Here is a 25,006-nt window from a genome sequence, read left to right on the forward strand (position 1 = left end):
GCAGGTTTGGGGCATGAACAGGCTGGAAGTAGCTTCCCCACCACCACTCCAGAGCTTGGCGGAGAGGCTTCCCTATGCCAGCGCTGTGTGGGGCTTTGGCACATGCAGGGCTCAATCCTCCTGGCCAGCGCCCTGGGGCATCGGCCCAGCCAGAGGCAGTGGGGGAAGGAAGGAGCCTGCTGGCCAGGCTGTTGGTGAGCTGAGCACTCCGACCAGGGGCTCATTCTCTGCACATTGCTGGGAACGGGACGTGCCCCGCCTGGGGGGATATGTAGGAGCAGCAGGGCTGGAGGTGGTGAAGGGACAAAGCAGGGAGAGGACAGCGAGAGGGGGAGCACATAAAGGGCTGGGTGGGCAGCAGAGGTGATATATAACTGGCTGCCGCCTGGCGCCTGCCCACACTCACCAGCCACTGCAGCTCGCAGCACACAGCCACACCAGACAGAAACAGGATGGGGGGTGGGGCCCTGTTGGCCGAGAGCTGGCATGCAGTGGGGGCCAAGCTAATGGACCAGCAGGGGGAGCAGCTGGCCTTGTGCTCTGTGTCTTTGCCCCGCCACCAGTCTTCCACACCCACCCCTATCATCAGCCACTGGACCCCCCACTCACCGCTGGTGGATGGGCAGCTGGCGAGCAGGGATCTAGCAGTACTGCCCGTACCGATTGGAGGGTGGGGAGACAGCAAATATGGGGAAATTTGCCTGTTTGTTTTTTTTTTTAAGTCAGGACACCTGCAGGAGGGCTTAAATATGTGACTGTCCCTTTAAAAATGGGACATCTGGTCACCCTAGTATGCAGTGTAGTTGCAGCCATGTCAGTCCCAGGATATTAGAGAGACAAGGTGGGTGAGGGTGACGTGTGGCTTGAAAGCTTCTATATCTCACCAACTGAAGTTGTCCCCATAAAAGATATTACCTCACCCACCTTGTGTGTCTCATTGAAAGTTTATTCTTTTTTTGTGCCATGCATCAAGCATTATTTCTTATTGTGCGTTAGCACTGGGAACCAGTGGAGAACCTTAGTGAACAAAATAATCAGCTGCTCAGCATTCGAATTTCTGCACCTCCAGTGTACAAACAGAGACAGTCTGGAATCTGTAATGACTTGGCTGATCTCCAGAAGCTAATTTTAAAGGACCAGCAGTTCAGATGGGAAGTTTCCAGAGGTGAGCTGTGTTTGATCAGCTGTGTTGAGCCATCAGACAATGTCAACCCTACTGTCAAGTATGCTCTGAGCATGATAAACAACTTGAGCAAAACTCTCCCCATGGAAGAAGTCATTGCTTGGCTTTCATTAAATAGTCACCAGTGAGCTCATATCGTTTTAAAATTCAAAAGATGGCTGAAAACATCCCGAGTTTCACATTTCACATGGGCTCAAATTGAAATGGGCAGGTAATGAACCTGAAAATAAAGCTAATTTCCCCTGCATATTTTAGAACAAGAGATAGGCCCAACGTACGAAATTTGAGTCAATTTGAATGTCCCCCAAATTCAGGGGCATTCCATTCCAGGAGTTTGTTTCAGGCTCATCTCTTTTCCTAATAGAAACTACTTGTAAAATTGTGTTGAAATAGACATTGCTGTTAAAGGGCTGGATCCAAAGCTTGTCAGTGTCCATCTTTCTGTTGACTTGAATGAGCTCTGCATCAGGCTTAGAATGATCTTTTGCAAATCTATAAATGTCTCCAACACTTTCTATTAGACTCCACAAATGAGCACCTGCTGTTTCAGATAAGGGGAAACTTTGTAGTAATTTATAAACGTCATACAACATACTCCACAAAGTGAATTAAAAGTATATAATTAAAAACTTTTCAAACAAGATGGTCAGCTCGCTTCCTTTGTACAATCTGAGTGGAAACTGTCCATTGTTACAGAATCCATTCAACTGTATGAGGCCCCATTATTCTTAATTAGAGGGCTAAGGCTATTCAGCCAATCGAGTGCTTTCATGGTATTTTACAATGGAAAAAAGCATGCAGATTTCCTTCCCTCAAGATTGTTGAGAGCCTAAAAGTGACGGTTTTCTTTCTTTTTTTTTGTGGTTGAATCAAATGTAATTTAATATACTTACATCCCTTCACTGCAAATCTAAAATTAACAAAAATATTCTTTTCATACTGTGAATTTGGCACGCTTCAGTTTAGTTTCCAGAAGGTATAATCTACAGTTGACTTTCTTCCCATCACGCTAGGAAATAAGTGGCATTGTCAGAAACATTTCTATTTTATTACATTTTTTAATTTTTGTTTTTATGGAGTACAGAATTTTCAGAACAAAAAGATTAGAAATAAAGTGTATTGTCATCTGCTAACAACCTAATGTCCCAATAAAGCTGGTGAAAGCTATTTTACTAGTTGAGACCTTTGGGGCGGGCATTGTCATTTACTGTCTATACAGCGCCTTGTACAATGTGGCCTCTACATGGTCAACATGGTAATTTCAATGTTGAATAAGCTCAGTTTCAGAAGAATGAGACTGTATGGCAGTAATGATGTGAACATTGGAAGCAGATTGATAGTCAAAGCACAATGCCAACATATTCCACTACTAACCTTGATCATAAACTTACCCTTAAAGTGCAGATTCAAGGGGAGATTTGAGCAGTTACGTGCTCAAATCCCATTTACTTTTAATGGGATTTAGATGCCATTTTGCCCTTTCTGCCTTTGAAAATCTCCCTCTACTTACTGCTGTCATTTTTCATACATTGTTGTTTTAACAGAGCTTTAACCGCTTGAGCTACAAAAACTACAACTTATTCCTAGATATTTTTAAAGCAACATTGTTGTGATCTGATAGCATAGTGGGTATGGCCTGGATCCTTCACTGTCTTAGACACATGCTTAATTTTAAGCTCATGAGCAGTTCCTTTGATTTGAATGAGCCTGCTTACATACGTAGTTAGGGTTGCTGGGTCAGTACTTGTGTTGTGAAGTGTCCATGCTGGATGCTTGATTTTTGGTCTCAGTCCCTTGTTCCTAATGCTGGAAAGGCCAAGGGTATGGTATAGAGGTGAGGGGGCAGGAAAGGTGCTCTTTCATTCAACAGTAACTTCTTAAGGATGCCTTAGACTGGCTCTTAAGCATGTCTCATTCAGTCCTGTTTGGACAATGGTTGCAATACACAATTAAGGGTGAGATATGTAAAGTGACCATGTGGGAATCTACAGGCGCTGATATGACATGGGAGAACAATCCTTTTTTCCTGTACTGCAGCTATAAGGTTCAATATCATGAACAGAAAAGAACACAAAAAGGGGTCTTAATGCTTTCCTCTTTTTCTTTTATTAACATATTTGTTTTGAATGGTTTCAGTGAAATAAAAACAGTGTTCAGATTTCCACTAGAATAAAATAAAGCAAACTAAAAAGATTAAATAGGGGTGTCTTGGCAAAGAAAATATATTTTATTAGCACAGTGCTATGTAGTTAACTATGTTAGAGTTAAGATTGTGTCAGTATTTCCACTATAAACCCCATTTGCAGAATTTTGTAACATAGCTGTAAAAATCTGCTTCAGGCTGAAACTTGGCAAACCAGGGCTCTGCCTGAGAGCGAACTTTTTCTTTTTAAACCAAATTCTAGCTGGATTCTTAAGTTCTAGGATTTAAAAACAACCACCACCTTCCATGGTATTAGTTGCTGTAGTACCATGAAGATGGCTGGAGTTATTCTGATGCACTTGTTTCAATCTGTCAGATGAAAGGCAAGCCTGGGTTTAAAAAATAGTGGCTAAAATACTGATTTACACAATGTACCATGGGGCACCTTGAGTTATCAGCTTAGTTAACTAGTACCCTTTGCTGTCATGAGCATTCAAATCCAATCACCAAGGGAGTAGTAGCACAGGCAGCCATAATACGGAAAGGCATTGTGCAAGCTTTTTAACATAGTCCTGCCAATGCATGTTAATCCTGGCCTATACCACCCCAGCTATGCCTCTGCTGGGCCCCCTATAAGAGAAAGTGTAGTTTGTCCCAAATGTTACCAGACTACATTGTGCTGTGGTGATGAGGCCAATAAACCTGTTCAGGCAAGAGCCTCAGCTGGTGTAAAGTGATGTCGAGAAAAGATCAACTATAGATTGTTTTAATTTGATGTAATTTTGTTTTCTTGTTTGTGATGTGAAGCAAACTTCTCCCCAAACCCTTCCCCATCCTCCGCCCAAACATCAGCTGAAAAGCAAGTCAAGCAGAGATTAATATTGAGAAAGTAATTGTCAGAGTGGTAGCTGCACCTACATTACTCCATTACTCGTCTGCTGGGGCCCTCTATAAGAGCAGTTTGTGCTTTGATTTTATTCTTTAACCCTCCCCCGAAGCGCTTTCTGCAAGAAGCAGCGCCCGAGTGACAGCATTGTGAAATGGAAACTTTAACGTTTACCTCTCAAGCGTTCTTTGAGCTACCTCCCAGACTTATCCAAGATTGTTTTTTATATGTCAAGCTTTATTCAGTTTTCAGACTGGAGAGAGGTAAATAGTGGTGTCCCCCAGGAATCTGTACTGGGACGAGTACTATTCAACATATTCATGAATGATCTGGAAAAAGGAGTCAACAGGGAGGTGGCAAAACTTGCAGTTGTTACAAAACTACTCAAGATTGTTAAGTCCAAAGCAGACTGTAAGTGGGTAGTTCTCTGAAAACCTCCACTCAATGTGCAGCAGCAGTCAAGAAAGGGAACAGAATGTTGGGAATCATTAAGAAAGGGATAGATGATAATAAGACAGAAAATATCATATTGCCTCTATATAAATCCATAGTATGCCCACATCTTGAATACTCATGCAGATGTGGGCGCCCTGTCTCAAAAAAGATATATTGGAATAGGAAAAGGTTCAGAAAAGGGCAAGAAAAATTATTAAGGTATGGAACAGCTTCCGTATGAGGAGAGATTAATAAAATTGGGATTTTTCAGCTTGGAAAAGAGATGACTAAGGAGGGGTATGATAGAGGTCTATTAAAATCATGACTGGTGTGGAGAAAGTAAATAAGGAAGTGTTGTTTACTCCTCCTCATAACACAAGAACTAGGGGTCACCGAATGAAATTAATAGGTAGCAGGTTTAAAACAAACAAAAGGAAGTATTTCTTCACACAACGCACAGTCAACCTGTGGAACTCTTTGCCAGAGGATCTTGTGAAGGCCAAGAGTATAAGAGGATTCCAAAAAGAACAAGATATATTCATGGAGGATAGGTCCATCAATGGCTATTAGCCAGGATGGGCAGGGGTTTGCCAGAAGCTGGGAATGGGTGACAGGGGATGCATTACTTAATGATTACCTGTTCTATTTATTCCCTCTGGAGCACTTGGCATTTGCCAGTCGGAAGACAGGATACTGGGCAAGATGGACCTTTGGTCTAACCCAGTATGGCTGTTCTTATGTTCTTATTTAATCTTCATTCTAGTACATACTCACTTTCCACATCAAAAGTCCAAATCATTACAAGTGTATGTTTTATAAACCTGAATAGTCTTTAGAGGGATGTAAATGGCTTGTTTTTCTGTCTTTTCAATGCATGATTTCAATAGTTCTACGGGGTAGCAGCTAGATTATGTGAGGTGGGAAGCAAATTAAACACTAGCCAATGGTTATGGTATCAAGGAGTGTTTTAGTTACATGGCATGGAGTTTTTAAGTTATTCATCAAGTTATTTCAATATGATAATATTTGAGAAGTGCAGATGTGGTCTAAGATGGGAGTCTTTATTAACTGAATATTTGGTCATTTAAGTGATTCTTACTGTCAACTGGGCTTTTTTAGACTTAATATTATAAAGCTTCATCGCTGATTCTGATAATGATACAGATGACAATGACAAGACTGAGAGCAAAGTGTGAAAACAAAGATACTATACATTAGTGAACAAGAATATTCCCTCTTATTCAATGCAAATATTATAAAATTGCTTATACTGCATGGTAAAGCAATTATTGTAGAACTGGGTTCTTACAATTGCAGTGCATTTCATCCTAAAGCAATCCTACCAGCTTGCCTTACTGTCACATAACAGAAAGACATAGGTTGCATTGAAAGGGTTTTTGCCGATTCAGGAATTTGATGCTTGATTTCTTGGTTCACTTGTACTTGCTACTAGAATGTCAGACTGTTCATTGTAAACTGGAAATATGTCATTTCTTGGTCAAAAAGAGTGTTGCTTTGGAAATGTACCAAATGGACCTGCCAACATACAATGGCAGCTTCTAAAGCTGTGTGGATTTGCCCTGCCAAGTATTGCTCATGGGCCTGAACCAAAGCCCATTGAAACCAATGGGAATATTTCCATTGACTTCAGTTGGCTACGGATCAGGCACTAAATAGTCAGAATCTGGTAATCTTGTTGGGGCAATCTGCCAGAGTCATATAATTTTATTATCAGTGTCCCTGTGCATCAATAAGTTATAAACCACTTTTCTGTCAACCTTTAACGTGTCTTTGTTTTGCAGAGGCCTTTGAGTCATTGCTTCGCTTTGCAGAGAATCACACAACCTCCCTGTTTGAGACAGCTTACAGAGCCATGGCAAAAGAAGCTGCAGAGCCTGTCAAAGAACTTTTTACAGACCTCTCTCTATATATTTTGGGTGCTGAGACTACAGTGGAAAATGCAGTTTTACGGTTCTTCGACAGTCTCTTTCCTTTGGTTTACAGTCGGCTAATAAACCCTGGAATTATAGATTTATCAGAGGAATATACCGAGTGTCTACGACTAACAAGACAAGACATAAATCCCTTTGGACGTTATTCTAACGAAGTGGTTACAGAGCTGTCAAAATCTCTTTGGGCAAGTAGGATGCTAAACAAGGCCCTCAATATGGGCATTGAAGTGATAAACACAACGGAACATGCAGCTATTACAAAGGAATGTAGCAAAGCGCTCGTGAAGATGCAGTACTGTCCACATTGTCAAGGACTGACACTAATCAGACCTTGCGTGGGATATTGTCTAAATGTAATGAGGGGCTGTTTGGCCAGTGTGTCAGAGCTGGATACTCAATGGAGGGAGTATATCTCCGCACTGGAATATCTGACTAATGAAATGGCTGGGTCGCATGATCTGGAACTTGCACTTCTGGGAATCAGGAATTCAATCAATGAAGCCATCCTGCATGCACAATTGAATGGGCCACAACTCTCTGCCACAGTAAGTACTCCTTAATTGTTTTGAAGTTCACTTTTTTGCTTTCGTTATTTGATGATCATTTGATGTTTTTGCATCAATTAGCAGCCAACAAGACCTTTGTCAATAGTGCATGCACATATCACAGATAATTACTATGGGATTCGGTAGCGACTGACTTAAAATGAAATGAAGAAAATTGTAGACTTTCTGTGGAATTTGCTAAATAGAGAATTTAGAGTATTTTACAAATCTGGTCAATGTATGGACTTCAGTTGCACATTTGCATGCTAGAACTCCTAGCAACATTTCCAGAAATTATCTACCAACTGGGGATTTTTTAACAAAAGGGACAGGGAGATTCCAATGTGGGGTATTTAGGAAAGTGGGATTGTGAGTGTAAATATCTCTATTTGCTAAGAATTCCTAAAAGCACTTTCTTTAGTGCTAAATATCAAGCTATCAGGAGAAAAAAAATCAAGAAAGATGCGGGGGAGAGGAAAACAGTAACATGATATGATGACAATGACTAGAAAATGGATGGAGAATGGAAGAGTAGTGAGATTATTAAAAGGGCTATTTAATGTACAACATTTACATGAGTGAAGGCTAAAAATATGCTGATAGCGGATCTATTTTGTATGGCTGGTGGGATTAGGGAGGCAGAGCTAGGGGTGTTAGAATTACACAATAAATAATGGCAACATATAACTGACAAGCCTTCTGATAAATTGTTGAAAGCTGGGCGAGAAATTACTGAAATGACTAATGATGCAGCTGGCTAAACTTGTATGAAGTCCAACACCACCATCAATAAAGAATCATGGCAACTGTGCTCAAAACAGGGTTGAGACTAATCTAGGAAAATTCAAATTGATCCCCTTGACTTAGAAGAGAAGGAAACCATACTGAGAACAAGTGAGAAGGAAATGAGTTGCAGAACTTTAGAAGGTTAATTCCTGTGCTGAACTTGGCTTACCATATGATTTAGGGGGAAAATACTTGAGAGACTAAAGAAAGGGGAGGCATAAAGAATGCAATTCCAAACCAGGAAAATTTGTGCCAGATGGACATGCCAGCATGGCAAACCTAAGTGTTTATAGTTTAGAGCAATGGTAAAGATATCAAATTCATCAACACTTTCAATTTTGAACAAATAAGGCAAGACAGGAGAGCACAAATGAAAATGTAAAAAAAAATAAGAATATACTATATGATTAAAACATTTGTTTAATGCATGCTTAGAGGCATTGTTATGGTCCATGTTGTCTCAAGCTCAAGAATGTTCTTTTGTCAATCATGCTTGAATTTGTGGAGACATTTGCTGCTCTGTTTGGCATCCAAGGATAAACTCAGAACATTAGGACAAGGTTGTCTGTGTTCATGGAATGATCCATGATGGTGTTTTCATAGGCATCTTGTGCAGTGTGCGTGAGCCATGGAACTTCCTTCCATTTGATGATGAGTCCATGGTAGCACTGTATGCTTAAAAAAAACTCCACCCATACCCCAGATACTTGAAGAACAAATTATCAGTGTTAGAGACCCATTCCACTCCTCCATCGTGATGCCATTGTTGTGATACATTAGAGGTAGATACGGTGATCACGATACTTTGTATATTTCTATGTATTGTATAAGAGGTGCATCTGGTCGCTAGGAGAATTACAGTACATAGACCAAAATCTCCCCTAAATCAGATCCATGCATCACCATTGACTTCCAAGGGGGTAAATGAGAGCAAACTTAGGCTTTCTAACTATTGCAGAAAAAATGACCTGACACATACATTGCATTTGTTGTAGGAACTATTATATTTTAGCATGCATTTTTATGTCATAATGCATTGCATTTGTCAGCACAATAATCAGCACGCTGTGATTCTGACGTTTAATGTTGGGGAGGGGAAAATACACAATGCAGGTGAATATCAGATAATCTAGGGTCTTATCCTGCACCTTGAAGTCAATGAAAATTTTGCCTTTGATTTCAGTGGAAGCACAGTTGGGCCTTGAAGTGTCTTTCAGGCTGAGAAAGTTTCTGCTAATCCTAATGTGAGTGTCTCATCTGAGTCATACATGATTTCCTTTCATTAAACTTAAACATTTTCCTTCAACTTTCCAGATGATTTCAACTAGATAACTACATGGAATTCTTTATTCTTCTTTTCAAAGATCTTCTCATTTGCTTTCACTAGGGGAATCTCAGTGTATGAAGAAGGCTGTATATTCTTTTTCTTTATTATTTTGTGGACTGCTCTTTAGGCTGAAATTGTGTGTTTTGAAGATGAAAAGTATACTGCGGTTCATGTTATCCTGTCTTCCACTCATTTTAGTTTTCAGGTTTCTGTAGGGTAAGATTATATTTGTGTGACAGAGCACATTCTGGTATTTTGAGTAAGCATGCAGTCTGATATTGGTTTAAAACTTTCATGATTAGTTACAGGAGATAACTGTTACTTAGAAGTGTGACAGGGTCGGGCCAGATGGCTATAGGAGAGTAATAGAAGGCAGATATATTAGCCCCAGGCTAAGTAGGTCCCTTTTCCCTGGGTAAGGTAACAGGGAAGGTTCCATAACAATCAGGAACCTTCTGGAGACCATTAAGACAGGCTGATTAGAACATCTGCAGCCAATCAAGAAGCTGCTAGAATCAATTAAGGCAGGCTAATCAGGGCACCTGGGTTTTAAAAAGGAGCTCACTTCAGTTTGTGGTGTGCGTGTGAGGAGCTGGGAGTAAGAGGCACTAGGAGCTGAGAGTGAGAACGCGGACTGTTGGAGGACTGAGGTGTACCAGCATTCTCAGACACCAGGAGCAAGGTCCTATGGTGAGGATAAAGAAGGTGTTGGGAGGAGGCCATGGGGAAGTAGCCCAGGGAGTTGTAGCTGTCGGACAGCTGTTCCAGGAGGCACTCTAGACAGCTGCATTCCACAGGGCCCTGGGCTGGAACCCGGAGTAGAGGGCAGGCCCTGGTTCCCCCCAAATCCTCCCAACTTCTGATCAGACACAGGAGTCGTCGACCTGGACTGTGGGTTCAGAAAAATGGCCAAGCTGAGTGCTGCCGTGAAGCTCCAAGGTGAGCAAATCCATCAATAAGCGCAAGACCCACCAAGGTAGAGCAGGAACTTTGTCACAACTGGTGTCAGAAGTAGGATCTGGTGTTCACAGCGTGGCAGAAGAAAGAGGGTGTTTTGAAGAAAAAAAAAGGGAAGAGGGTCTATTTTTATTTTTTTCACCACAATAGAGGAGGTAGTGTGGGCACTGATACAAGCCATGGCTGCCCAGCAGGAGGCTACTCATGTCCAGGCAGCCACCCAACAGGAGGCAGTGCGGCTACAGCAAGAGACTAATCGCCTGCTGATGGACCAGGCTGCTCAAGACCGGGCTATGTTGCGGGAACTGGTAAACCACGTAAAGGCCCTTACAGAGCTGAACCGCAGCCATGGTGGGATGCAGATCATGCAGGCCAGCAATTGGCTGCAGAAAATGACGCAGGAGGATGATGTAGAGGCATACCTCCTGGCCTTTGAGAGGACAGCCCTGCAGGAGACTTGGCCCTGAGAACAGTGGTCTGGCATCCTCGCTCCATTCCTGTGTGGGGAGGCCCAGAAGGCCTACTATGATTTTCCTGAGTAGGCTGCGGCAGACTACCCCCTCGACTAAACAAAACCTCGCGGTCCCAATTATATGACTTCATCCATCTCACACGAAAGTGGTTACGAACTGAGTCCCGGAGGAGATACTAGAGGTTCTGGTCAGCGGGGAGTGGGAACACATAGCTGCACAGTGTCCCAAGGCCGAGGAGCCTATGCAGTGTAACCTGGGGAACTGGGCAGACCCATGCTCCCTAACCTACCTTGTGGGGGTCTCACTAACCCCACATATGTACACTAGACCAGTGAAGCTAAATGGGGTAGAGACCACAGCACTGGTTGATTCAGGGAGTGCTATCACGCTTGTCTCGGGGAAGCTCGTGAAGCGTAGTCAGCTGCTTTGGGCTAAGCGTACAGGGATAACATGCATCCATGGGACAGTTGGTTATTACCCCACCATCCCAGTAAAAATCGAGATATAGGGGAACACTGCTGAGGTAGCAGCAGGTGTAGTCCCTAAACTCCCATACCCAGTGTTCATAGGGAGAGACTTCCCAGGGTTTGGAGACTTACTCCCAGTAGGGGAATTGGAGAAAGGGGGAACCACTGAAAGTAGTGATCCACAGTAGAGTGTCAACCCCCAACCTTCTCTGAAATATCCCCAGATTTGTTCTCCGCTCCCAGACAGCATAGAAAGATGAAAAGGGAAAGAAGGGCAGCTAAGGCCTTGGGAACCCGAATACTGGCCCAAAGCCAGAGGCTCACGCTCGTAGGTAGGCGGACCCGAGCAGCTGAAAAGGAGGTCACCCAGGAGGGAGAAGCACCTGACGCCTCTGAACCAGTAGAGGCAACAGAGACTGGCCCCCTAGATCTCAGGCACATTAGCCCCAGGAGAGGACATTTTGGACGGGACCAGGCTGAAGACCCAAGGTACGACAACATTAGGAAGGAGGTGACTGAAATAGATGGGTTCCCCGTGGAAGGGAAAACTCAGGGACCAGGACCCTACTTTCATAATGAAGAAGAATCTCTTACACCGGGTTTCACCAGTACAGGGGTAGAAGGTACAGCAGATCCTAGTACCTCAAAAACACCAGAATGCTGTATTAAGTCTGGCCCATAGTCATCTTTTTGGGAGGCATTTGTGGGTAGAGAATACCCTGGCACGGGTCCTACGACGATTCTTCTGGCCCAGAGTACATGAAGAGGTGCGGAGGTATTGTGTGTCCTGCCCGGAGTGTCAGCTGCACAGTCCCCGTCCCCACTTGAGGGCCCCTTTAGTACCCCTTCCCATCATAGAGGTCCCCTTCGAGTGAATAGCCATGGATCTAGTGGGACCCCTGGAGAAGACAGTCCGGGGCCACCAATATATACTTGACAGGTTTCAGAGTAGCAGCCGTGTTAGTCTGTATTCGCAAAAAGAAAAGGAGTACTTGTGGCACCTTAGAGACTAACAAATTTATTTGAGCATAAGCTTTCATGAGCTACAGCTCACTTCATCTTTATTTGAGCATAAGCTTTCGTGAGCTACCACTTGTCATTCTGGATTATGCTACTCGCTACCCAGAAGCCATCCCCCTGAGGAACACGGCCTCTAAAACAATAGCTAAAGAGTTGGTGGTGATCTTTGCCCCAGTGGGGCTACCAAAAGAGATATTAACAGACCAAGGTACCCCATTTATGTCGAAGCTAATGAAGGACCTCTGTACGCTGCTCCATACACATACCCTGAGAACTTCAGTCTGTCATCCGCAGATCGATGGGCTGGTAGAAAGGTTTAACCGAACCCTCAAGGCAATGATAAGGAAAGTGGTAAGTTGAGACAGGAAAGATTGGGACATCCTACTACCCTACCTTATGTTTGCAATCTGGGAGGTACCTCAGGCCTCAACTGGGTTTTCCCCCTTTGAATTATATGGACGCCACCCCTGTGGCATACTAGATATTGCAAAAGAAATCTGGGAAGAGGAACCCAATGAGGGGAGAAATATAATTGACCATGTGTTGTAGATGCGAGAACCAATAGCCCGGGTCACCCCTATTGTACGGAAACATTTGGAAAAGGCGCAGGAGGCCAAGCGAACCTATTACAATCGCCAGGCAAAAGTCTGACAGTTCCAACCAGGGGATTGGGTGATGGTGTTGGTATTCACGGCATCAAGCAAGCTTTTGGCCCAATGGCAGGGGCCCTGTGAGGTGGTTGACCCTGTAGGGAAAGTACTCTACAAGGTGCGGCAGCCAGGACGCCGGAAACAAGAACAAATTCCTGGTGCAAGTGCTAGAGGAGCCAACTGGGGGGGCGCTTTTCTTGACCTGCTGCTCACAAACCGGGTAGAATTAGTGGGGGAAGCAAAAGTGGATGGGAATCTGGGAGGCAGTGACCATGAGTTGGTTGAGTTCAGGATCCTGACGCAGGGAAGAAAGGTAAGCAGCAGGATACGGACCCTGGACTTCAGGAAAGCAGACTTCGACTCCCTCAGGGAACGGATGGCCAGGATCCCCTAGGGGACTAACTTGAAGGGGAAAGGAGTCCAGGAGAGCTGGCTGTATTTCAAGGAATCCCTGTTGAGGTTACAGGGACAAACCATCCCAATGAGTCGAAAGAATAGTAAATATGGCAGGCGACCAGCTTGGCTTAATGGTGAAATCCTAGCGGATCTTAAACATAAAAAAGAAGCTTACAAGAAGTGGAAGGTTGGACATATGACCAGGGAAGAGTATAAAAATATTGCTCGGGCATGTAGGAATGAAATCAGGAGGGCCGAATCGCACCTGGAGCTGCAGCTAGCCAGAGATGTTAAGAGTAACAAGAAGGGTTTCTTCAGGTATGTTGGCAACAAGAAGAAAGCCAAGGAAAGTGTGGGCCCCTTACTGAATGAGGGAGGCAACCTAGTGACAGAGGATGTGGAAAAAGCTAATGTGCTCAATGCTTTTTTTGCCTCTGTTTTCACTGACAAGGTCAGCTCCCAGACTGCTGCACTGGGCATCACAAAATGGGGAAGAGATGGCCAGCCCTCTGTGGAGATAGAGGTGGTTAGGGACTATTTAGAAAAGCTGGACGTGCACAAGTCCATGGGGCCGGACGAGTTGCATCCGAGAGTGCTGAAGGAATTGGCGGCTGTGATTGCAGAGCCATTGGCCATTATCTTTGAAAACTCGTGGCGAACCGGGGAAGTCCCGGATGACTGGAAAAAGGCTAATGTAGTGCCAATCTTTAAAAAAGGGAAGGAGGAGGATCCTGGGAACTACAGGCCAGTCAGCCTCACCTCAGTCCCTGGAAAAATCATGGAGCAGGTCCTCAGGGAATCAATCCTGAAGCACTTGCATGAGAGGAAAGTGATCAGGAACATCCAGCATGGATTCACCAAGGGAAGGTCATGCCTGACTAATCTAATCGCCTTTTATGATGAGATTACTGGTTCTGTGGATGAAGGGAAAGCAGTGGATGTATTGTTTCTTGACTTTAGCAAAGCTTTTGACACAGTCTCCCACAGTATTCTTGTCAGCAAGTTAAGGAAGTATGGGCTGGATGAATGCACTATAAGGTGGGTAGAAAGCTGGCTAGATTGTCGGGCTCAACGGGTAGTGATCAATGGCTCCATGTCTAGTTGGCAGCCGGTATCAAGTGGAGTGCCCCAAGGGTCGGTCATGGGGCCGGTTTTGTTCAATATCTTCATAAATGATCTGGAGGATGGTGTGGATTGCACTCTCAGCAAATTTGCGGATGATACTAAACTGGGAGGAGTGGTAGATACGCTGGAGGGGAGGGATAGGATACAGAAGGACCTAGACAAATTGGAGGATTGGGCCAAAAGAAATCTGATGAGGTTCAATAAGGATAAGTGCAGGGTCCTGCACTTAGGACGGAAGAACCCAATGCACAGCTACAGACTAGGGACCGAATGGCTAGGCAGCAGTTCTGCGGAAAAGGACCTAGGGGTGACAGTGGACGAGAAGCTGGATATGAGTCAGCAGTGTGCCCTTGTTGCCAAGAAGGCCAATGGCATTTTGGGATGTATAAGTAGGGGCATAGCGAGCAGATCGAGGGACGTGATCGTTCCCCTCTATTCGACGTTGGTGAGGCCTCATCTGGAGTACTGTGTCCAGTTTTGGGCCCCACACTACAAGAAGGATGTGGATAAATTGGAGAGAGTCCAGCGAAGGGCAAGAAAAATGATTAGGGGTCTGGAACACATGACTTATGAGGAGAGGCTGAGGGAGCTGGGATTGTTTAGCCTGCAGAAGAGAAGAATGAGGGGGGATTTGATAGCTGCTTTCAACTACCTGAAAGGGGGTTCCAAAGAGGATGGCTCTAGACTGTTCTCAATGGTAGCAGATGACAGAACGAGGAGTAATGGTCTCAAGTTGCAGTGGGGGAGGTTTAGATTGGATATTAGGAAAAACTTTTTCACTAAGAGGGTGGTGAAACACTGGAATGCGTTACCTAGGGAGGTGGTAGAATCTCCTTCCTGAGAGGTTTTTAAAGTCAGGCTTGACAAAGCCCTGGCTGGGATGATTTAACTGGGAATTGGTCCTGCTTCGAGCAGGGGGTTGGACTAGATGACCTTCTGGGGTCCCTTCCAATCCTGATATTCTATGATTCTATGATTCTATGAAATTTATCACATTAACCTCTTAAAGCCTTGGCACCAACGAGAGGTGTGTGTAGTGGTCCAAGAGACCCCGATCCAGGGAAATAACATGCAGGAGCAGATCAGGATATCCACTGATCTGACCCCAAACTCTGAGATGATCAACTGATTCCAGGAGGTGTTTTCAACCAAACCACCCCAGACCACTGAAGCATATCACCACATTATCACAGACCATGGGGCAAAGGTAACTTTAAGGCCCTATTGGGTCCCAGCAGCAAAAAGGGAGGAGATCAAAGCAGAGGTAAAAAGGATATTGGAGCTAGGAGTCATCGAAGAGTCCTACAGTCTCTGTTGCCTCTACTGGTTCAGAGGTGTTAGGGTGTGGATCAGACTCAGGTGCTTCTCCCTCCTGGGTGACCTCCTTTTCAGCTGCTCGGGTCCACCTACCTATGAGCGCAAGCCTCTGGCTTTGGGCCAGTATTCGGATTCCCAAGGCCTTAGCTGCCCTTCTTTCCCTTTTCGTCTTTCTATGCTGTCTGGGAGTGGAGAACAAATCTGGGGATATTTCAGAGAAGGTTGGGGGTTGACACTCTACTGTGGATCACTACTTTCAGTGGTTCTCCCTTTCTCCAATTCCCCTACTGGGAGTAAGTCTCCAAACCCTGATCAAGCCCGATTGTGTTGGTGCCCAAACCCAATGGCACCACTAGGTTTTGTAATGACTTTCGCCGGCTGAATGAGATATCCAAATTCGATGCATACCCCATACCCCGTGTCGATGAGTTAGTTGACTGCCTGGGCAATGTCCGATTTTTGACCACCCTTGATTTAACAAAGGGATACTGGCAGATTCCCCTTGCCAAAGATGTGAAAGAAAAGATGGCATTCTCTACACCAGAGGGTCTGTTTCAATATACTGTTCTTCCTTTTGGACTGCATGGGGCACCTGCCACCTTCCAGCGTCTTATGGACAAGCTCCTATGGCCCCACACCAGTTATGCAGCGGTATACCTGGTTTGATGTGATTATTCACACCCCCGACTGGGAAACCCACTTAGAAAAGGTGAAAGCGGTTCTGGATATGCTAAGACGGGCCTCACAGCCAACTCAGCCAAGTGTGCTATAGGGCTAGCCAAGGCTAAATACCTTGGCTACATTGTAGGAAGGGGCATGGTCAAGCCCCAACTAAACAAACTAGAGGCTATCCAAAATTGGCCCTGGCCGAATTGGAAAAAGCAAGTCCGGGCATTCCTGGGTGTGGTGGGGTACTACCGACGATTTATTCCCCATTTTGCTACCAGAGCGAGTCTCCTGACAAACCTGATAAAAGCCTGGGGTCCAGACATGGTGAAGTGGACAGATGCCGCAGAGAAAGCATTCATGGATCTACAGACCGCCCTCTGCAGTAACCCTGTGCTTATAGCCCCAGACTTCAACAAAGAATTCATTTTACAAATAGATGCATCTGAAGTAGGATTGGGATCTGTCCTATCGCAGATGGTCGGAGATGAAGAACACCCAATCCTCTACCTCAGCAGGAAACTCCACCCGAGAGAGCAGAAGTATGCCATGGTTGAAAGAGAGTGCCTAGCTGTGAAATGGGCCATGGGAACACAAAGTTATTACCTTCTGGGACAACGGTTTACCCTTGTGACCGACCATGCACCCCTCCAGTGGATGCAGCAAAATAAAGAGACGAACGCAAGGGTGACCAGATGGTTCCTGTCCCTAAAACCTTTCCAATTCACCATACAACACTGGGCTGGAAGCCACCATGGCAATGCAGATGGCTTGTCACGAGTACACTGCCTGATGTCCCAAGTTGCCCAATCCCGTAGTGTTGAGCGGGAGGGGAGGGGAGGGCGATATGTGACAGGGTCGGGCCAGATGGCTATAGGAGAGTAATAGAAGGCAGATATATTAGCCCCAGGATAAGTAGGTCCCTTTTCCCTGGGTAAGGTAACAGGGAAGGCTGCAGAACAATCAGGAACCTTCTGGAGACAATTAAGACAGGCTGATTAGAACACCTGCAGCCAATCAAGAAGCTGCTAGAATCAATTAAGGCAGGCTAATCAGGGCACCTGGGTTTTAAAAAGGAGCTCACTTCAGTTTGTGGTGTGCGTGTGAGGAGCTGGGAGTAAGAGGCACTAGGAGCTGAGAGTGAGAACGCGGACTGTTGGAGGATTGAGGTGTACCAGCATTCTCAGACACCAGGAGCAAGGTCCTATGGTGAGGATAAAGAAGGTGTTGGGAGGAGGCCATGGGGAAGTAGCCCAGGGAGTTGTAGCTGTCGGACAGCTGTTCCAGGAGGCACTCTAGACAGCTGCATTCCACAGGGCCCTGGGCTGGAACCCGGAGTAGAGGGCAGGCCCTGGTTCCCCCCAAATCCTCCCAACTTCTGATCAGACACAGGAGTCGTCGACCTGGACTGTGGGTTCAGAAAAATGGCCAAGCTGAGTGCTGCCGTGAAGCTCCAAGGCGAGCAAATCTGCCAGTAAGTGTAAGACCCACCAAGGTAGAGCAGGAACTTTGTCACAGAAGATTAAGCCCAATTATGCTCTTTTTCCTTTAGTCAGGCTAGTTTCTCAGAAGAAATGGACAAGAGTTCTGGCTACCATTTTAGAACTTCCAGCTGTGTGATCGCTGATTGGAATCCTAGGGCCTGTTCCTCAAATACACTCATTCTCCTTTATGCTGCTCTGACAGTATTTGTATCTATTTTATTTATTTGAAACATGCTTTCACATACATGAACTTCCCATTCCTTTTTATATCACTATGTAGTGATCATTTCATGTTTATGAAATTTATTTTTCAGCTTCAGGAAACAAGGAGATGTATATCTTTTACAACAGCAATGTCTGTTACAAACACTGTACTTCATTCAGTAGTAAATACTCTAACCATGGAAAGCTCAATCCAGAAACAGAGCACTACTTGTCACTTTGTTATCCTAAGCCAACTTTAATTAATTCTCTTTTAGGAAACATTTACAATTTTTGAAATAGCCACATGGAGCTTACATGCTAAAAATTAAAGTTTCATATTAACCGATTGGCTAACTGAAATGAATAATGGAAAGCTGGCTATTTTTTACCATGTGGGGAAAGGGTTAAGTAAACCAATAAAGTGCTTACTATACTTTTTACTCAAGAGAAACTTATTTCATATGTGTAAGCAAAAAAATCTATTTGCATGAATGGTGCGTAACTTCCTTGAGACTGGCCTATAGTGATCTGTTCCATTACAGCCAAAAGACTTGTCGGATTCACCTGGATGGCATGTGTGAAAGGTCACCGTTAAGCTATTAGTACTCTCTTTCTCTTCAGATTCCTATAGAACAGGCACTGCCATTTGTGCAATGAGGCTGGCATACACCCAGTCACTTAAACTAATGCGAGTCTGCTATGGGCTGCAGCATCAGCAATCATAATCATTATTTTCTGTTTCGTCTGCTGGAATCTAATTGTGTGTCATATTGAAAGGAATGCTGACTGCCTCCTGGTGCCAGATATGTAGACCTAGCTTGTTTACTCTTGATATCACTTTGAGTGAGGCTTTCCTCTTCTCCCTCCCCCTCCCTTTTGGGGGGGGGGTCATTCTAAAGCTAGACAGTTAAAATCAACCTTCGTTGTCTGGTTCAGTCCGTGTATTTCATGCATCAATACATTTTATTATTTCCTGCAAGGTGGAAGAAAGGTACCCCTGAACAAAATGCTAATTGAGGTGAAGCAGGACTGAAATGCATGCTGCCCACTGGCAACTGTGGGAACTATACACAAATTTCTTATCCAGGGATTAGCCAAATTCCCACATTCACTGTCAATAAAAGGTCACTCTCCCTCAAAGATGATGATTAAGGAAATAACGGCTTTCAACAAAGCATTTAAAATGTGCTTTTAATCAATTCCTATTCAGCAAAGTGCATAAGCGCAAGCTTAACTTTAAGCACATGCATAGTTCTGTTTACTCCAGTGAAACTTAAGCAAATGTTTGTGCATTGATGAATGGATGCCACACTTGCTGCTGTTTATCCATTTGGGGGTTAGTAATTCTTGGAAAGAAATCAAAGTAAGGTGGTATTGCAGCTGTTTGTGGGGGGCTGATAGGGGCTTGGTTGTGGAATCCTTCTTCACGTTGGTGAACAGTTACTCATACAAATGGATACGTACATTTCATAACTGCAAATGATGCCACCAGAATGATTCATGAGTAAGTGCTCGCCAAGGTGAGTGAGAGTTCTGCGGCTGGGGCTAACGAGATTAAAATCTGATGGAACAAATTCATCCCTAGTGCATCTCCATTGATTTAGAGTGAATTTGACCTTATGCCTTTTTTGATCTTTCTGCACATCACCTTTGGAGTGTTCAGTCTGATATAATATTTTTGGCAGGGAAGAGAATATTTGCTAAAGGCCTATGAACTGAGTGTGTAAAGTAGTAAGGTAGTGGTAATTTAAAGGTTCTCCCCTTTTGGGAACATTAGCATTTGCTTTTCTCTTGAGTCTGCCTTTCACTTTCCTTCCAGATTACCACTACTTAACCCTGTCTCATTTGTAGCTGGTTCTGAAAGGAAGGATGGTCCAGTGGTTAGAGTACTAGCCTGGGGCACTTGTGAGAGCCAGGTTCAATTCCTTGCTCCTCTGTAGACTTCCTGTGTGACCTCATGCAAGCCACTTAGTTTCACTGTGCCTCAGTTTCCCATTTGTAAAAAGTGGATAATAGCACTTAATATCTCACAGGAATGCTGCGAGGCTAAATACCATGAGGATTGTGAGATGCTCAGGTACTACAGTAATGGAGACCATATAAGTATAATATAGATAGATTTTTTTTTCCCAGATGAATATGCTGTGCTTGACCACAGACCCTTGTGTATTTGCTTTCTGTAGAACCACTGGGAAAGGAGGAGGTTTGGTTGGGGCTGCCCAGGTGGGTCCCAAGACCAATCACTCATGAACCTCATGGGACTCAGATGGGACCTACTACACACGGTCTCATACAAAGGGATTTTAGGGCTGGGATGGACTTAGGCTAAACAGGTTAAATGCAGCATTTGGACGTAGAGGGAGAACTTGCCTAGATGGAGGTTTGACCTGGAGTTCTGAAGGATGGTACTCTCTTTCTCTGTCATTGCTCAAAGTTAATAGCATCTGTGTAGATTACAAACAAAAACAGATATATCTATTCATGTACTGGCCAAGAAGGTATTAACTCTGACCAGGAGTCAGGCTCCGTCCTGCAGGTGCAGAGTGGTGTGTGATGTGGGGACCATTGGGCCAGGGGAGGTCAGGATTCTGTGGAGTTAAGGCTCCTTGTATTCTTCGTCCCACACATATGCCCTTGTACAAGGCTAAATGCAATCTGGCCCTTTGAGTATGGCCGGACAGTTTAATGGAGAGTTCTGTTAATATTCAGGATTGAAAATAGAAGTAGAAAATATTTGACAGCCTTTAGAAATGTAAAATTTGTCTAGGGCAAAGTTCTGCAGTCTCTACACAGGCAAAACTCCCACTGATCTCCAGCAAAACACCTATTGACTTCAATAGAAGCTTTGCCTGACAGCTTGATCCTGTGTGAATGCTGATAAGTAATGCATTGTAGCATTCATGGGTCAGGCTGCTGAGCCGTGGTGGCTTTTCTGCTCACAATCCAATAAGGTAGGCATTGCAGGCTGGTGGACTGGCAAGGACTCTGTGTCTCATCAATCTTGGGAAGTATCGAGCTGCTTGATGTGAATATAATGTTTTCTTAGAGCCCTTGGACACATTTCTGTGCCAGTGGCTGGCTCTCATGGCTGACTGCCCACTTCTCAAATTTTTCTGAGTGCAGCCATTAAGCACATTTGAGTGAACCAGCCAAGCAAGTTAAAACAGGCGGGTCAGTGCATCATTTGCAATCACTGGATTGCATTTAAGCACTTAAGCTTGCAAAGTTGCCAGCTGTTGTGTTTGGTGTTTTTCTTAAAGCTGCAACTGCTGGAGTCATGTGATTACATGAAAATATCAGCTCTCATTTAAAATAAAAAAACCCTATAACTTCTAATGCTGCTACTCATCACTGCTCAGTTCATTGGCACAAAGACACAAATGAGTTAGGAGCCCAACTCCCATTGGTTTTTAATGGGAATTGGACACCTAACTGCTTTTTATGCCTTTTGAGAAGCTTCCCAGTGAGGTCAACAGGTTTGTTCACATTGCTGAGCACCAGGAATATTTCTCTATACTATCTACAAACCTCTCTGCATAAGTGTCGGGCAAATGCTGAGTGCTGGTATCACAGGATCCTTTCACCACTTTGGGCACCTTCTCCTTGCTGCTCCGAGAATTAGCTAGTCCTTCACACGCCAGGGCTAGAGTGAGACTCCTCCAGCTTCTTGCCCACAACCCTCTTATAAGGGCCAGCTGGGCCCTGATTGAGCTGGCCACAGCTGTGGGCTCCTACTCACTCAGCTTCCCCAGCTGTTCTTAATCCCTTTTACCCAGCCACAGCCCTCTCCAGGACTGCTTTTAACCCCTTCAGGGGAGGAGCAGGGTGACCACCCTGCTACAGTCCCAAACACAGCTCCCTTCACCTAGGGAGTGACTGCAAGCTACTTCCCTTCAGCCCTCAGCCACTTTCAGATGCTGGGCTTTATATGGGCCCCTCCTGTTCCTGTCCAGCTGAGCCCCCTCTCTTTATTTAATCCCTGCTCCCTGGCTCCTCCTCCAGGTGCAGCCTGGGCAGTTAATTGGCCTACCTGGCTACCTTAACCCCTTCAGATCTTGTGCAGGGTGGTCACACCTCGGTGTTAGTGCTTTGGCTCTTCACTTCTTGCAGTAGCATTCAGCAGCATGGAAGACCAAACCCTTCATAAGGAGTGCAGGTTTTTGCTCATAGAATGTCATTGTAAAATTGAAATAATGTGGATTTATTGGCTCTAGTTATTAATTTCAGTAGGACTGTGCATAGGCTCACTGGTCCACCCATAAATTTTTCTTTGTAGGATCAGGGTCTTAAAATCCAAGGTTCAAAAGTGTTGATTTGTACAGCAATATTAGGTTTATTTTTAGAAAGAGGAAGTTGATAGAATGTGGGAAAGACACATATTCCTATGTCTGGATTGTTCTTTGTGCTTCATGAAGATTTTATATGGATACTTGGGTGTTTTCTTCTTCTCATTTAATACCTGAAGTTGGTATATAGGAGAGAGGTTGGAGGAGATTCGAAGGTGACACAAAGAGCCATAACTTCATTGGCTTCACTGTAGCTCTACTGATTTACTCCCTCTGAGGATCTGCCAGATTGTATTTTCTGTGTTGTACTAAAGAAAACAACAGCTGACAGAAAGCCTGATGGAGTGTGATCATTATATCAAGAGCTGATCATAGGTCAAGTATTATGAGAAGGCAGAGGGATCTGTGACCTGAGTTAATTGAGAAGGACAGGCACAGTTAGAGGGGCTGAGAGTGGCTAGGGAGGTTATGCCAGGAGAGTTGTGAGAAAAGAGCTAAGGGGGGGTGGGGGGAAATGAGGATGGAGACAGGATGGTAGTTAGTAAATGAGGGATTTTTCTGACATGTAAGTGGCAATTTTAAGGTGTTAGGGAAAGATCCAGTGGAAAATGGAGTAGTTGGTAGGGGTGGTATAGGAGCCGTTCCAATGTCAAAGGGAATTTTTTCACTGACTTCAGTGGGAGTTACGCCGGGTGCCTAGTGAACAAGAATAAGAAAGCAGGAGGGGTGGATAGTTGAGGTTGACAAGGGATCTAGTGAAGACTGGGTGTATTTTAGATGAGATTGGGTTGACTTCAGCAGTGACGGAAGGGGAGAAGTGAAGCGGTTGTAGTGAAACAAGCAGGGGGGAAAGTAAGTCCGGTGACTTACCGGTACTCTGGGGCCAGCTCTGGCCCCCGGAAGGGGCAGGGCCTAGGGCGGAAGGGACGGGGCTGAGGGGGTCAGAGCCAGCCCCAGCCCACCCTGTAAGGTAAGTGCCCCCCCCCACCGGGGTAGGGGTAGCAGCAGCAGCCCGGGGCTCCGGGGGCTATTTAAAGGGCCCGGGGCTCCCCTCTTCTACCACCCTGGCCTTTAAATAGCCGCTGGAGCCCTGGGGAAGCGGCGGGACTCCAGCGGCTATTTAAAGGACCGGGGTGGTAGAGGGAGCTGGAGCCCTGGCCCTTTAAATAGCCTCTGGAGCCCCCGCTACCCCAGGGCTCTGGGGGCTATTTAAAGGGCCCGTGGCTCCCCTGCTTCTACCGCCCCGGTCCTTTAAATAGCTGCTGGAGCTCTGGAGTAGCGGCGGCGGGGCTCTAGCGGCTATTTAAAGGGCCTAGGCGGTAGAAGCAGGGGAGCCCCAGGCCCTTTAAATAGCTGCTGGAGCCCTGCCGCCGCTGCCCCAGGGCTCCAGCAGCGGGGCTCTGGAGGCAATTTAAAGGGCCTGTGGCTCCAGCCAGAGATTACCCCAGAGAATAGAAGCCAGATAGAACTTGTATAAGTGAGCGAGGCATTTAAGATCAGATTAATTACTTCCCAAAATATCAAAGGGAAAATAAAAAGGTCTTGTTAGATTGGAAACCGCTAGGGAGAGTGCCTGATATACAGGGCTGTATGTGAAAGGTGATAATCATTTTTGGATTTTAATCCAGAAGTCACACACAAAAAAGATAATTTGTCCATCTGCTGTCTAAAAGAATTACACAGGATCTGGGTTGTATAAACTTCACATGGCAGGCACCCTTCAAGGAAGAATTTAGAAGTTCTAGAACATGCATGAAGTACATCATTGTGCCATTCCCCTTCTGGAGTTTGTGAAAGAAAGCTAGCACTGTGTAGATGCACATTTCATTTACTGCAGTGGTATAAGATTCCCATCCTGCAAACACTTATTAGTGGGAGTAATGTTTACCACCATTGTGACTTAACTTTGCATCATCGTTACCCATAGAAAAGAGAATGTAGAAGAAGATATATTCTCACTGAAAGAAACTATATTGCTATTTGTACCCTTACAGCTCTGTAAGCTATGTCAATTTTCCCCCAATACCAATCATACTAAAGTTAATCAAGGAAAAAATAAGTATGTTTTAATAATGGCATACACAAGTTTATATGTGGAGGCATTATTATTGATTTCAGTCAGTTAATTCTCCTCTTCTTGGCCAAATGAATATTTTGAAAGAGTTTCTTCTTGCAGGGTGACCTCAGCAGTCCCTTCTGGTCCCGTGTCTCCCCAAATCCATCTCGCTAAGTTCTTAACTACCAGCCACATGGACTCTTCCCTATGGTTCATCACCCCTGAAGGTGTGAAACCTGCACCCAATTATGAGTTCACTTTGGTACACACATTCCACATAGTTTGCACAACAGACACATGCTTGGGATAAAAATAAACAAAAAGTTTATTTAATAAAAAAATCATGGATTCAAAGATGAACTAGTAACAAAAAGCAAACGCAGACAAGTGACACAGAAAACAAACATAAAGATGACCTCTCAGGCTTAACACTTCTCCATTAGCTAAATTCCCTTCTCCAATGCAAGTTGCCTATTGCCTGTGAATAGTTTCCCAGCATGCCCTCTGTCCTAGAGGGGATCCAGTGCTTCATAGACAACCCCCTCCTTAGATGCTGGCTCTCAGTTTCTGGATGGCTTTCACTTTGAACCCTTTCCCTTTTAACAGGGTTTGCAAGTTTTTTCCTTTTTCTCAGGCTATAACCTGGTC

General features: G+C 44.7%; 1 protein-coding gene across 4 annotated transcripts in view; it reads left to right on the forward strand.

Annotated features, from left to right (window-relative positions):
- Window positions 1–25,006, forward strand: part of LOC140917371 (glypican-5) — a 617,795-nt gene that overhangs the window by 149,420 nt on the left and 443,369 nt on the right. For all 4 annotated transcript variants that reach the window (XM_073360049.2, XM_073360046.1, XM_073360047.1 and 1 more), the window contains exon 3: window positions 6,450–7,144. In XM_073360049.2, coding sequence (XP_073216150.1) covers window positions 6,450–7,144 — 695 coding nt within the window. The remainder of the gene's footprint in view (window positions 1–6,449; window positions 7,145–25,006) is intronic.

This window comes from Lepidochelys kempii, chromosome 9, assembly GCF_965140285.1.
Source record: "Lepidochelys kempii isolate rLepKem1 chromosome 9, rLepKem1.hap1, whole genome shotgun sequence".
NCBI lineage: Eukaryota > Metazoa > Chordata > Testudines > Cheloniidae > Lepidochelys > Lepidochelys kempii.